This window comes from Erithacus rubecula, assembly GCF_903797595.1.
Source record: "Erithacus rubecula genome assembly, chromosome: 1".
Taxonomy (NCBI): Eukaryota; Metazoa; Chordata; class Aves; order Passeriformes; family Muscicapidae; genus Erithacus; species Erithacus rubecula.
The window spans coordinates 57,312,020-57,328,083 of record NC_136658.1 but is presented as its reverse complement, the minus strand read 5'-3'; the positions used below and the strand labels follow the sequence as shown (position 1 = coordinate 57,328,083).

General features: G+C 39.6%; 1 protein-coding gene across 4 annotated transcripts in view; it reads right to left on the bottom strand.

Annotated features, from left to right (window-relative positions):
• Positions 1-16,064, bottom strand: part of KLF12 (KLF transcription factor 12) — a 226,778-nt gene that overhangs the window by 137,068 nt on the left and 73,646 nt on the right. For all 4 annotated transcript variants that reach the window (XM_079312989.1, XM_079312987.1, XM_079312988.1 and 1 more), the window contains exon 3: positions 2,044-2,133. In XM_079312989.1, coding sequence (XP_079169115.1) covers positions 2,044-2,133 — 90 coding nt within the window. The remainder of the gene's footprint in view (positions 1-2,043; positions 2,134-16,064) is intronic.

The following is a 16,064-nucleotide window of genomic DNA, read 5'->3' as shown; positions in this document are numbered from 1 at the left end:
CCTAAATGACAAAGCCTTGGACGTTACACTCGGAAGACTCAAAATATAATCTTAGTTCCCCAAGTTTCAAGTAGGAGTCACATCTCCCGGTACATACATATGCTGTGGTGGAGATGCAACTCCAGGGACTTTGGGTACTGGAACAACACAGACAGACACCAAAATTTCAAACTCCTACTGCTTGAATCACACTTCAGTTCCCACTCCATGCTTCCCAGTTATGATATCCATCTTCGCTGCACATGCTGAATTTGGTAATCGCATCCTTTAAACACTTGTCCCTGTTATGTATACCAACACCTACATATTCAGAGCAGTCTCCAAAGTACATGCCAAACATCTGTTTCAACCAGCTCTCTTTAGAGTTTAAACTGCTTGCTGGAAAACTGCCATCCTAATGGCCAGCTCCTCTGTTAGTGAACTGGAGAATTCATTTTGTATTTATTGATTGTTCCCTAATGAAGAATCATAAAGGTGCCAGAGACTCTTGACCAGACACTACTTAATTAGTACCAAAGTGCATAAAATTCCAAATCAAACGACCTCTTTGTCCAATGGCTCAGTCACTGGGGGAAAAAATGACATCATTTTCTGCTTATACAGGAGTCCATAAAATTTTATTAAAAAACTCTAAGGAAATTAAAAGATTATATAGATCATTCATTCCCTTCCAGTTCTTAAGACACCAAGAAGGTCTTCCAGTATCAACCCAAGCTTCACTATAGGAAGTACTCTTCATAAAGAATCCAGCAAAATGTATCAGGCACAGAATTTATTTTAAACTGTACAAAGGCAAATGCCAATGGAACCTTTGTCTTCTGAACACTAAAGAGAAACGTTTATGTTACACACAAAGACATAATGCAAAGCATTCAGAAAGTATTAAAAATGAATGGATCTGTCCTTTCATCATAGTGGCTCATACAATAACTCAGTTTTTATATTCACACAAACTACATTGCATTGGAGTAATTTCTGAGGGCACTTGCTCTCCAGAAGGCAGAGGTGAGCAAGAACTCAATTAAATGCCAACCTTCTTCTTCCTCTCAAACTTAAAGCCACAAAATTACCCTGCATAACTGGTATTTTCTTGCAAGTATTTAAAATTAAGTCATCCTGAAAGTTAATTCTCTCTCTTCCATATCATTTAAATTCTCAATTAAATAACTGAGAAAATAGCAGAAAGGGAAAAAAGCCAAGCAACAGAATCAGGCAAATCCCTACAAGGCAATAGCATTGCTGCTTCTATTAGGCTGCTTGTTGAAGACAGCAGTCCTCAGATGAGTAAACTGGCTTGGATTCTTTGGAATAACATATGATATACACAAGGAAACAAAGTTTCATGATAACAAAAACATCCATTAAATACAGATACCCTGGCTGTAATGTACAATCATTGATACCACATATGCAAGAAAATACCCTCCCATCTTCCTAAAAACTATCACTCCAACACCGAGTTCTGCAAAAAACCCCAAAACCTAATTCATGCTCTGTCCTGTATTCAGCAGTTGACATGACACCATCTTTAGTCCTCTTATCTTAATGATAAACAAGTACATTTCACCAGAGAGAGCAGGTTTCCACAAACAGAAAATGGAGTAGGAAGAGCATATAAATGATGAAACAATCACAGTAAGACAAATATCCCCAGAAGGCAGAGGAGCAAACATACATACATATATGTGTGTGTGTATATATATATATATATATATATATGGACTTTCCAGACATGAATTTGGTTTCCTTTGCTGAAATCTATTCCTTTTTCCTTTTTTTTTATTAAACTGCACCTTTTTTTAATAGGTGTAAAACTACACCAACAGCATCTCAGCTATCCCAGACAATTTCAGTAAGTCTTCTGCAGAGTTTTGTTCTGTGCTCCCAGCAGATCAGACTAGATGCTCACCAGTACAAGTCCCAAGAAAATACGCTCCAGAACAGTGGAAATAAAGAAAAACAGAAAAGAAAATGGGAGGGACAGCTAACCACAGAGAAGCTGGGGAAGGGTTACTGAGTGAGGTCACACAAGCCTCTGCTTACCCCTTGCTCGGATTCCAGCAGCTCTGTTTTGACTCTGACTGCCGGCATCCCATCAAGCATTAACATTCTGTTCTCAAAGGCGCTGATGTCCTAAGGCAAAAAAGGACAAGGTTAATCAAAAAATTATGAAAAAAACACTTGTTTCAATTCACTGGTTTAAGCTCTATGATACTGCAGAAGTGTGTTTCAATCAGCAGAAACGAAGTTAACAAGGAGGATGTAATAGTGATTTCAAGGAGTAGCTGCCAAGTTACTACTTCTGCTAAAACAGTAAATCACACTTTCAGTTATCCTTAAAAGAGAACTAAGTCTTTGTAAGCAGTAAGGAAAAATAATCTCCAACTGCTATTGTGTAATTTGCAATTAGTTACACAGGTACATGTATATGAATTCCTTGCTTTAGAACTGAAAAGGAAAGAAGTGGTGTCAAACAGTTTGAAGGTTCTGGCAGTATACTTAGGTAGAGTTGATTTCAGTCAAAACATTTGTACTTCTGGTAGACAGAGCATAGGCTCATATGGAGATAAGTTACAGTGAAGGCCTATACCCATTCACATTATAAATTAACACACAATTGCTCAAACTTCTTATCATTGTCTTATAAAGTTATCAGCATTTGTCAGTGACAATCTCCACACAACTCTGAGACAAGAGATAAAAAAGCAAGTTAAAAAGACGCACTGTCCATGTATTTATGGGCACTATATGCCAAGGGCTTCAAGCTGAAGAAGGATTTGCAGAACTGTTCTTCCCTGAATCAACATTCCTACAGTTACTGGAGCAGTTCACGAGGACATTGAGAACAACCTCTTGTGCCTTCAATTCAAACAGTACCTCAACCTGAATCAACTTTCTTCTCCAGCCAAGGCTCAGGGCTGATGTTTCAAAGCATGTGTCTTCAGCTGCCATTTAGTTTGGACAACATGGAGAGAATAAAAAACATTTTATCCTTCGAGCTAGAACGTGACCTTACAAATCCAGACACCTTGATCAGTGCTACAGAAATGCAGAGACATCACACCTATTTTTCAAACAGTGTAACTGGAGCACACATCACTTACAAGTGACTCATTCATTGTCAGTTATTAATCTACATGCCTGATTAGAAGGCTCTAGACCGAACACTCACCTCTGCTCTAGTACCTCATAGTCCTCAGTAACTCCACGACAATGGAAAACAAATTTTCCCTGTGTTTCACAGGCAGCAGATCCATTCAGCACTGTGTAGTGCCATTATTCATAAGGAATTCATAGTCCTCTTTCTTATCATGGTTGTTTCAGTGGAATTTTAAGGAAAATGGTCCATCTGAATGGAGCTTTCAAAATATGTTCTAAAAATTTTAACTACTTTTAACTTTTTTTTTTTTTTTCCAACCGATACACCTCATCCCAGGATCTCCACTTTCCAGGATATAAATACTGCAGAAACTGTTAGTTTTTGTATAGTCCTTTATTGTCATTTAAAGAACACATTGAAAAGCAGTGAAGCTGATATGGCTGTACTCCAACATGGTGCCAAAAGCAGAGCAAACGACCTGCTTAAATCCCTGTCACACTCACTTTGAGTCCTGTGTATTTCAGCACCCAGAGCTGTGGTTACTTACTACAGGACAGGAAGAAACTTGACGATGAAGCAGATAAGCAAGTGCAATCTCTATTTCCTTTAAAAGTAGATAATTCATAAAAAGATCTAAAAGCTTAGAGCAATAAAACTTCAGATTGAACAAGTAATTTTCAGCAGGACACCTCTGCATTCAAGTATGTGAGAATGAAAACCAGTCAAGCTATTGAGATGTCTCAGTTCATGCTATGCTACTGTTGTGCACCTACTGTACTTTCAATGCTTGACACAACAGAAGAGGAAAAAAATCAAGTTCCTCCTATGTTTGCTGAGCAAATTATTTTGTGCACCTTGTTCTTTATTCAGTGTTTGAGGCACGAGGTGGAAAAAATGCAGGAAGGGTCTCTGATGGCACAAAGAAGCTGCATGAAATTGTGCATGGCTTTACATCTTTCTCCCCAGCAAGGGCAGTGCACTGTTTATGTATCAGCAGCAGATCTCAGGTGTCACCGAGCCCCATCAGTTTGGGTGTGGTTTGAGGCGGAGAAAGAGCAGGAGCCAGCGTGGCATTCCAGGCTCCCTCAGCGCTTATTTTGCAAGCTGAGAGGTCCCTCTGCTTTCTTGATTTATAGGCAGCACAGTTGAATTTTACAACAAGATCATGAATACACCATCATCAAACATCCCTTAGGCTGTTTAGCCCATAGACAAAGAAGGATGAACTGATGCTGCATCGGGTCCCTGAGGAAGTTTTGCCTGCCTGAGCAAAGGGACAAGGCTGGCTTACACAGGAGGCACAGGCAGAAGGAGGGGGGAAGACAAAGCACCACGGAGGAAAGGCAGATTTAATGAACTGTTAGAATCTGATTAGAGGCTAATGTCCCTTTTAGTGCTTTGTACCAATTTACAGCTGATATACTTGAACCATTTTTCCCCACTGGCTGTGATAAACTCATTAGTTTTAAAAATGCAAGCTAAACAGAGCCTTTGAAGTTTAAAACTGATAAATCATGAAAACCTGACTAGTTCATGTACCATTTAACACATTTACATTTAACTAAATTTTCATAGTGTTCGCTTCCCCTTTTGTTCTCTAAAAATCTTATTTCTTAAAAGCAGCCTTTCGAGTGTTTGTCTGAAGAGCAAATACTCTGTCTATGAACACCTCTGACTTTTGGAAAATTTATAATTCACAGAAGCAATAACCACAGTAAATTATTACCAAACTATTTGATCTCTTCTGCATTTATAACTTGAAGTATGTTGTGTTACACATCCTGAGGGGCCACTGCTGAGTAGGTCCAGTCTGTGTGTAATCCCAGGGATGACATATTAGCCCAAAGTCACCCAGAGAGCTGATCTTTCCAAACAGCGCTCTCCTGCCTTAACCAGTGTTTGCACTGCAGCACGTTCAAAGCCACACAGCAAACCAGCTATAATTGTTAAGGTTTGCATACAGTGGGCTGTCACCTAAGGCAAAGGGGCCTGAGTTACTCCCACTGGGACTGGAGATAGAAATTGAGTTCTTCCAGGAGCCTCCAAGCAGATGAGCACCCACACTGGAGGGAGGCCAGGCTGCTCCAGTGCCCACATTACCTGATGAGACTCAGCAGACCCACTGCAGAGATGGGTGATGTGATGCATCGAGCCAATGCATTATTCAGGCCACTCAATAGCCCTCATTAACTGTGGTAGCTAACTTCCAGCCCCCAAAACCAATCAGGTGAAGAGTACCTTAATTTGTGTGACAATCCTTCCTTTTCTAGTCTCCCACCTCAACCCTCCTGGTGGACTCCTTTCCCACCTTGGTAAAATGCACAGCAGATGCAGGTCCTAAACTGGGCATACAATCAAGCCAAACACTGCATGGCCTTACCAAAACATCTGTTCTCTTGGATGAGTAACTCATCCTAAAAGACATAATATTCTCTTTCTCAGTGCCATCCGCTGAAACCTCTCATTAAACACTTTTGGACATTTATTCCCTTGAAATATTAATTAAAAACACAAATCATACCCAGGTCTGTATGGGCAACTATCATTACAGCAGTTTTACACAAGACTGATGAGCTTTAAAGCTTACAAGCTCTTCTGAGAAGCTGTGGCAATCAGTTAATACTCAGACTCTACCCACTCCTAAAAGGCCTACATTTTTATCACAGCACCTCTACAACCATCATTGGCATTTTTTTCATGAGGATGGCTTTCTGTTGCAATTTTTAATCAAATTATCTTTTGCTACTGTAGAGGAAGAAAAAAATTCTAAATCTCATTATCTCACCCTGATACAAACCCCCTTAGCACCCTGTATTGTTTATTTAATTATGAATTACACAATTATGACATTTGTCATCCAAGAGAAGTGCTAAGGTTTTGTAGCCAAGTTTTTCATTTGGCCAAGTCATACATTTTGAGAATCACACTGAAAACTTTCAACAATCAGGGAGGATCTGATACTACAACTGACCTGTTCTGAGACACTGCCTAAGACACTCCTAAACCCCCCTCATAATTTCTTCTAAGCATAAGGTGACAGAAAGCAGATATGCTCAGCCCACATCATAGTTGTCTCTCCCACTCTCCAAGACTTTCACACCTAGCAGTTCAGTACTAAAGCCCTGCCCCTCAGGACCTACCCCAGGCAGCCCCAGGAAGAAAGCAGTGAGCTCAGGCTTCAGAGCAGCCAGCACTCAGACCTCACATTTCCTCCATGGACTGACAAACATCTACATTGCGGTGAAAGAAAGTCTTCTCCTCTTGTTTCACTCATGAACACACAAGCAATACAGAGGCAAGGCAGATGATGCTTGCTTGCTGCCACCAATGAAAGGTTTAATCTCACTGAAGAGCTGCACACTGGTAGAGACACTGATGGTTCTGCTTTCTTCCACGGTGATCTAAGAGGTTCAGCTGACAATTCAGTCTTCAAACTCTGGTGGGCTTGACCTCAGCCATCCACTATGTGCCCACCCAAACCACTGATTCATTTCTCCCCTCTCAACAGCACAGGGGAAGAACAGCATATGAGAAAGCTTAGGAGATGAGATAAAGACAAGAAAATCAGTTATGGAGTACTGACACAGGCAAAATGGACTTGATTTGGGGAAAACTCATTTATTGCCAATAGAGTTGGATGGTGAGAAACAAAGACCAAAACTAAGCACCTGCACCCCAGCTTCCTTCTGCCCAGGCCCAGCTTAATTCCAAACTTTTCCTTACTTTTCTGTACAAACTTAACTTCTAACATGACACACTTTGATTCTGAGAAATTAAGTATCAGTTGAGGGAAGAGCAGTCTCAAATTCACCATTCAAGCTACAGTAGAAAGTTTCAAGCTTAGGGGGAGTATATTTGAACAGCCAAGAGCTGTGAACAACTTTTAGGCAGTCCTTCTGTCCCAAAGCTATGACACAAAACTTCCCCTGCCTCACCTTCTAGTTCTTTTTACACAAGTTTTCAGTATCTATAATAATTTCTTACATTTCTAATAATATAATTCTGTAATATATTTCTTAAAATCATTATATTCTTGGGGTAATTTTTGTTATAACAATGCTCATGACAGTTGATAAACGCAAATTTTTAAGTCTTGCTTCTTTATACAGACATCTTAGAAACATCACTGAATTAACCCTGAAGTAACCTATGTCAGTTATACGCCCTATAAATGAGATTACCTTGTTGATTTTTCTGAACACTTATACCCAAATTACTATTATTCTCTTTACTTACATTACTACACTGAAATTATTCATCAGTCAAAGCAAGAGTCAGCATAACAAATTAAGACAAAAAATGTGAAGTGATCCACTCAAGGTAAAGTAGAACTTTTTAATGGTGTGGCTAGATATGTTTTTAAAAATGTGAAATTGCTTTTTTCTCTTAATTTCAAGGGATAATAGAAGAATGAAGGATTACCATCTCTTACCAAATGTAATGACTTTCATAAAGAGAGGAAGTCAAGGAAACCTGTCAACTAACTCAGTTTTCTGAAGACCTTTATACACCATACCATGAGATTTGTTATTCACTTAAATGCAGTTCTCTCTAAGATGAAATATACCAGTTAAAGAAAGTACATTCATGTGGCTAGAAGAAAATCACTTAACTGGGAGTTCTGCCAGGGAACTGGGGGTAACAGCCCATGTCTTGCCATAAGATCTTCATCATAGGTAATTATGTCTATAGCTGTATGAAATAAAGAAAGGAGATATTCTGGTAGTTCTGTATTTTACTGGTAACTTGAATTTTCAGTCAAATTCACCAGAAAACTACAGTTTAGCTTTACTGATGTTTCAAGGAAAGCCAAAACAACTTGTGTGAAAAAAAGTGAAATAAAGCCTTAGACTTCTCACAGTTTTCATATGAAACTGGGTGGGGTTGACTCTAGTTCTTCTCATTTCAAAATTAAATTTCTTTGGTGAGAAGGCACACAGACGTTCAACTGCATGGCATCCAGTCAACAGGGAGGCATCACAGCTCTAAGCTTTCTAGGAAGGCTTCTGAGTGTGGTATCTTATTACAATTGTGCCTGCCAGGTAGAGCCCAGACCTCAACAGCAGCTGTGACTTGATGCTGTCAGTGCCTGAGGCACATGCAAGGGCTGGCCTTCAGCTCATGCTCCCCAGCTCAGATCCTCAGTACAAGCACCAAACCCTGTCCAGCTTCTCTCACCCAGTACAAAGATGTGCACATGCTATACTAGATTTCAAATTCCTAGTCCATTGCCTAGATCTCTTGAAGAAAATAACAATAATTTTGGGAAGAGCAGATTTCCAAAGTTATGAACTACTCAAATTCCTAAGGATGTAGCAATGCTGTAATTTGCTACATACTTTTACAGATCTGTCTCCAGGAAAAGACTGAGACAATATTCAGTGATGATAACAGAGATCTAAAATTTTGCTGCTAAAATATTTTTTATTAGCTTGGGTTTAAGTTAGTTTTAGGGAATATAAATAGAACTGAAGTGATATAGTCAGCTTCCAGGTGAGAGAGGATCATCGAGTGCCTTGGCAACTAGAAGCCAATCTGCTATTTCTCAAACTCAGCAGGCAACCCTGTAGGCTTTGATGGCTTAACTTCCCTTTACATCAGTTCTGCTGTCCTGCCAGTTTTAGTGCTTCTGTAAATAATTACGGATCCACATGCAACAGGTTACAACCAACAGTACTTACACCAAAGCCTCACACATTCAGCTTTCATCAACATTAATGGCTTCATTGTTTTCTTTCTAATACAACATTAATGGAGTATTTGATTTTTGTGAATTTGAATGGATTCATTAAGTATCTGTGGATTTTCTTAACCTTACACTTATAAGTCCCTCATAACAAAAAAAGCCCAACCTCTTCACCAAAAAGGGAGCTGGAAAAGAGCTATCATTTTGGAGTGACACATATTTAAGAAAGGGTACATGTGCAAAAAGCATGTACTGCATTTATCCTTACACTATCATTATTTTAAAAGACATCTTTTCAGAAAACTTGATGATAAATAATAGTAAAATAAACTCTTGATAGTTTCTCCCTTGGGTTTTTGAAGCACAGACAAGAAGTAAAGACTACTATCAAGCCCAAACTCAATACTTTTCCCCCAAAGAAAAAAAAAAAAATCCCAAAACCCCAGGTGATTCATTTAGATTGCCACTTCACCACTATTATAAGACAAGTGTTTTTTAAAAACTCCTGCTCAATTTCCAAAGCAGTGTTCTGTATTATGTCAACTGCCCTTGAGACTGGTGGAGAGCTTAAAGAAGAGTTCAAAGATGAATAAGGCTTAAAATTAAAAAAAAACTTCACCACCTGGCAAAAAAAAAAAAAAAAAAAAATTAACAGGAAACATACTAGAATTTCTCTAGTGTTACATTGACCAAATCTGCACATATTACTTAAAGGTTACCTTCACTGTTGTGTGAACTGTGACTATTTTGTACTTGCTGAGCAAATTAATATTAAATGGTATTGCCTAGTAGCTTGCCAGCAGATACACAGTGACTACAGTTTTTCCCTGAATTCTGACTGTATCTGCTCTGGTCAGAAAATTAGCTGCTGAAAGCACAGGGAGCTGGCTGGCACAGTTCCCCCACCTGCCACTGTGCAAAGTCTGCTTCCATAAAGACAGATACAACAAGGACTCTGCACGCTGGAGAATAAAAGGAACATTTAACATGTAGCTGTAGCCATAGTTTAGTCCAAAATTCGTGCACAAGATGCTATGTAACAGGCCAAGCATCGTTGCTCTTTGCCAAGAAGAGAAGATGCTGTCTACTGGATCTGCTTGGCACCATCCTTCCATGCAGCCTGAAGGGACCACCACCCCAAAGTAACAGCACCTTCAGTCTACGACAGCAAAGCTCCAGAGGGACCAGTGAAACAACTCCATAAGCACTTTCACAGGCCTGGGCATCACCACTTGCTTCAGAAATGGCCCTTGCCATTTGTATTTCAAAGAAAACAAATACACTGGAAATAATACTGCCTGTCCCACTGCTGCATGGGATTGTACCCAAACCCTCAGCTCAGCAACAAAACTGCTGCTTCTCCAGGTGCCATGTTCACTCCCCCAGAATAAAAGATAGCAATAAATTGAAGGTCAGGGCCAATATCTGGCTTTTTAAAAACCACAGACATTACAAACTGTACCCTCTGAACAAAAGCAATGTAAGGTTATGCCAACATAAACATGCCTAATTGCCTTCTAGCAGCTGAGCCACAGAAATGTAAGGTAACTGACACTGCTTCTATACAACAGGTAAGTAAGGGCAATTCCTTGTTTCCCACTGACCTCCAACACAGAGGCAGAACTAAAAGGAAAGCAAGGATAAGCCAGCTTTTGTAACAACTAGAATTTAGGAATTTCAGCTAAGACTTAATTTTTATTTCAGATTTACTTTGTTGACATGCAATTAATTTTGGGGTTTTTTACTATTAAGACAGACCAGTATTATGACATTCATAAGAGAACAACTCATTCCTAGAAGTCAGTGGCTCATTTCCAGCTCAGCCTGTCATGCTGCCCATGAAGGCTGAACAGCAGCCTTGAGGAGGAGGAGAACACCTCGTGTGCAGTTGCACCTTCCAACACCAGGAATCACAGGACACACCCATCAAGCACAGACAGTTCACACAGAACCTCAGAAACCATCTGTCACAGTTCATGTACAAAGTTACAGATACCACAGGCACTAAGTGATGAAACCAAGTGTTCTTTCAATGGCCCTATTCCAGCTGCCAGTTAGAGCTGGGACCACAGTCTCAGCCTCAGAAGCACAGTCAGTTAGCAAAAGCATATATAAATCTCATCTGAGTCGCAGACAGGCCAAAATAACATGGAAATAATCAAATAAAATTGAATGATTGCATGCTCAGATGAAAAGGTTGGACTATGTGCCAGAAAATAAGAATTACTCCATGACCTTCCCTGCACCTTACATGCACATGAAGAAACAGCAATTGCTTCTCACCATGGAGCAAACTCACTGCTTATTCTGACGTGTTTAAAGAAAGGGTGTATGCTGTGATGAAACTCCCAAACTGCAAATGTTTAACACCCTGCCCCAACCCAACCTCTGTTTTATTTAACAACAGTTTGAGGTTTCCTGCTCCCCGCACACTTCAGTGGAAACTCCTGAGAAAACATTAATAGTAAAGCTGGTGAACAGTGCAAAGCACAAAAAAGGGGAAAACTCTTGACTTCTGGCCACTTAGTGAATGAAATAAATTCACAAAATTCACCTAAAAATTCACGAAAATAAATTCACCTAAATTCATGAAAAAGAATTCATAAGTATCTACCAAACATTTAAAAACTGTATAAAATAACTTTGCTCTCAGACTCATTCCATCAACTGCAAGATCAAGCCAATACCTAACTACTCATGAGGTATTTTCTTACTCAAGACAGAATGACCAAAATGCTTATGTACAAAACTGCTAAAATAGATTCCACAAGCAATAAATTATAGTAGAATTAGGGCCCATTTTAAAGGTAATTCTAATTAAGTGCTAAGAATATCTAAGTAACAAGTTTTAAATGTCGCCACTATGCATTTCCCATAGATTCTCAAAGAAACTGTGATTCCTCAAACATGTTTAAAAAACAAGTGCTCTGCACGAAATTACTGCCAATTATTAAAATACCAGCAAACTTCAAGATTAAAAAATAGTTTAAGTAACTATAGACAGAGCCATAAAAATCACATGAAAACATCAGAAAGAGATATACAAGTAGCACATATAGTAGTACTTTGAACTTCCATTAAAACTTCTTTAAAAGGCAGAGACCCCAAATTTGCTATGTAAAGCCAATCAAACTCAGCAGTTACATTAAATCAGATGTTATAAACAAAATATATGAGTTTGTGTCTAGGCAGAAGACAAGCTAATGCATAATTCATTTATACCATCTCATTTTACAGCCTGAAATATCATGCAAAAACTGAGGGAACAGTGAATGCTATAGTCAAGCTATTTTGTTCTTAGGATTGATGGAAAATTTAGTGGGAAAGCATCTCAGGAGGTCTCCAGTCCAACTTCCTACCAAAAGCAGGTGCTAACTGGAAACCATGGGATTTGCACTGGAAGCCATAACTTATACAGAGAGAAGCTGGTCTTCTGACAAGTCTGCTTGTCTGATGAGCTGGATATTGGCTGAAAAACAACTGGACTTTTCTACAGATTTGTTTACCAAGAGCCATCATCAAGCACAAAAACACAGATACAACCTGTGGCTATGCAAGTATCTGTGTCCTGGATTTTTTGCAGACTTGGAAGAGGTACTGTGGCAATACCATTACTCACACAACAGCCTTGTTACATCTTTTGCCTAAGCTTCCATTATTGACTACTGAAAGTAGAAGCAGGTAAGGTAGATGGTCATTTTCTCTAACAGAAAGCATATTTCTATGTTTTTTTTTATATTAATACATGCCAAAACCATCAAAGTTAAATCACTCTAAACCATGGCATTCTGGTCTCAGGAGCTGCACTCCAGCATGAATTGACATTCTTCTGCCAAGCACCTGGTACAGATCACTGCCAAAAGGTACCTTAAGCTAGGTAGGCCACCGTCTGTTCTTCTGCAGGATTTCAGTACCTGACATTTACTGTAGAGGTAAATAAGATGGTCAGAACACAGCATATGCAGTTTAGTATGGACTTCAAATAATAACTTCAGAGCCCTCTCCCTTTGTTCCTCTCAGTGACTATTCAATCATTGAAAACGCAGTGATGCAGCTTGCCCATATGTACTACTGCTCCTGGCTGGTTTCACCACTGGCAAAATTCACAGCCAGGCAGAGCACCAGCACTCTGCAAGCCACTGCTATGCTCACTGAAACTCTGAGAAGTATTACACCAAGCTATACAATGAAACTATTCATTCCTACCTGCTTTTGAACTGTACCTTGCATCAGAGGTGCCCTTTGCAAAAGCATTTGACAGAATCATGTGTGACTGCTAAACGCACACCGCTGGGTCTTTAAATCCTCATTAGTGTTCTTGAAGTCAGAGCACCTGATTATACATTGCACTGCAGGAAGATCTAACACAGTATTGTTATTTGTATCATCCTTTCATCCTGTATCAACCTAGCATCGCACTCCCTTTAAAAATCTATAGTGACCTTACCCATGTCAAGACTTTCAAGAAATAACACACTGAGATAATTGGTTGCTTGGCATCATACACAGCCTTTAGAGCATGTGTCAAGCCCCAAGTCATACTAATATATTTAACATTTCTCATTAGGACATAAAAAGTAATTGTGCCTGTGTAAATCACATATTTATTCCCAACACGTGGCTTAGTTACACTGTGTAAAATGATGAAAACGATTTCCTGTCCACATTAGCTATGTCTCACATAGACTAAAATGCTTTTATTAGATTTACTTTGCACCACAAGAACTGGATGGGTTAAGCTGCTCATATTTTTAAACAACGATCTCTATATAGACATAGAGTGTTATGTGCACTGCATCATTCTGAAGATACCCAGACCTCTAACATTAATAACATGACAAACTACCTCCATCATTATTCTGGATGCTGAAATTCAATAAACATTACTAAAATATTCTCACCACTAAAATCATAGCCACAGTCGTTTCAAGAGCAGTGTTTATCAGACACTGAATGATGCTGGACACAAATCTGGTGAGTGATTCCCTCAATCAATGTAGCTGATTCATGAGAATGCTTTCTATGCTGAAAGCTCATGCCAAGTCACCACTTCTTGTGTAAACTAAAAAAAAATTTAAGAAATTTTTCATGAAAATACACCTTTTCTTAAAAATCAGTCCTCATGGGACTTCAGATAAAGGATCTGGGTTTCATGATGAAAAGCACCAAATTTACATCACCGTTAGTACTGTTTCCAAGTTTTCCCCTGGCTGAGCACCATCAAGACAGAGCTTCCATCCAATATCTGTGAGCATGTGCATGCCTTTAGTATGTGGAAGTATACTGTATAGTGTCCAAAGACATTAATGAATTCATCATTTCAATAATTTTAGAAAATGCTTGGTGATTCTATCACCTGTTTGGTGCCAGGGAGAATAAATTATTCATCCTTAAGTAAAAAAATCTGAAATTCCACCATTATTTATTAAGTTTAAAATTGTCTCCAAAACATTCAGGGGTGGTGGTTTGTATTTTGTCATTTGTTTGGAAGTTTGTAGTGGTTTTGTTACTGTTTTGGTTCGGGAGTTTTGTTTTGTTCTGGTTGGGTTTTTTCAAGTAATGACAACTCTCAGTTGAGAGACCTGAGTTGAACTTTCAATTCATGCCTGAAAAAGAACAGAACTCTAAATTTATTTGCAACATGAAAGAATATTTGCAAAATCAATGGAATAATCTATTACTCCAAACACAAAATTAAGCATTAAGCAGAATATACCTCAATTGTGAAGGAAAGAAAAAAAAGAAAAGTAATATCACCATTCAACTATGAAGAACTACTAAATTAATTTAAAACATTACTGTTAATATTGTTATGACTATATCTAATTAGCAAATCCTGTAGAACCCCACTCAGGCAAAGCAAGGCTATTAAAACGGGTTCCCAAAAATCCTTCCCATTCTTGCGATACAACTGCTTTTGGGTCAGGTGTAAAGTTCACACTTGGATGGGATAATTTTTGTTGAAATTTTGCAGGTGAGACAGTAAGGACTTCACATGCTCATCACTCTGAAATACCTATGAAGAGGTTAATAGTAACATGCCAAATCATGGCTGACAATCTGGAATGTTCCCCAGGGTTCAAGGCAGTCCAAGCCAATACAGGATGGAATTGCCCAGCCTTACTCTCCACTAGGAATGAATACAGGTTCATCAAAGCACAATAAGCATTTCTGAACTGCTATCACACAAAGAGGTGAAGGCAGCAGACACCTCATGTTACAACAACAGAACAAGCAGTAAATGCTTACACTTTAAGATTTGTACAACTTGTTAACTTTTGCAATTGAAACCTTCAGGATATTAAACAAATGAGCAACAGTTAACAAAACCACCAGCCACTCTAGAGCAGATCAAGAGCAGCCCTGCAGAGAAGGATTTGGGGGTGCTGGTGGGTGAGAGGCTGGACATGACCCAGCCATGGGCACTCCCAGCCCAGAAACCAAAGGTGTCCTGGGCTGCATCCAGAGCAGCGTGGGCAGCAGGGCAGGGAGGGGATTCTGCCCCTCTGCTCTGCTCTGTGAGACCCACCTGCAGGGCTGCACCCAGCCCTGGGGTCCAGCACAGGAGGGACAGGCACCTGATGGAGACAGTCCACAGGAAGACCACCAATATATTCAGAGATAGAACAGCTCCCCTGTGAAGAAAGGCTGGGAGAATTGGGATTGCTCAGCCTGGACAAGAGAAGGCACCAGGAAGAACTTACAGCAACCTTCCAGTATCTCTAGTGTGCCTACAAGAAAGATGGAGACTTTTCACAAGTGCATGTAGTGATAAGACAAGGGGGAATGGTTTCAAACTGAAAGAGGGCAGGGTTAGATTAGACACTAGGAAAAAAAATTATTTACTGTGAGTGTGGTGAGGCAATGGAAAAGGTTTCTCAGAGAAGCTGTGGATGCCCCACACCTGAAGTGTTCAAGGCCTCCTTGAATGGTGCTCTGAGCAACCTGGTCTAATGAAAGGTGTCCACACCCACAGCAGGAGGGTTGCATCTTTAAGGTTCCCAGCTCAAACTGTTTAATATTTCTGGCTCTGTGCAGGCAAATACTGGTAGGTCACTTAGGTTTGGATTAGAAATAAGAGACTTCTCTGATACAAATGTACACACATCCCAAAGAAGGGCAAGCTGCAGAGGAGCAGGGCATGAGGAAGTTGTCCTAACCCAGGGGAATATCCTCTGGACACCAGGAATCTGCAGAATCCTCTCCTGTATCCACAGGGTCTGATGCTGCATTGCTACACAGTCCAAATAGAAAGTCTAGAGGCTGAACTTTTCCCCT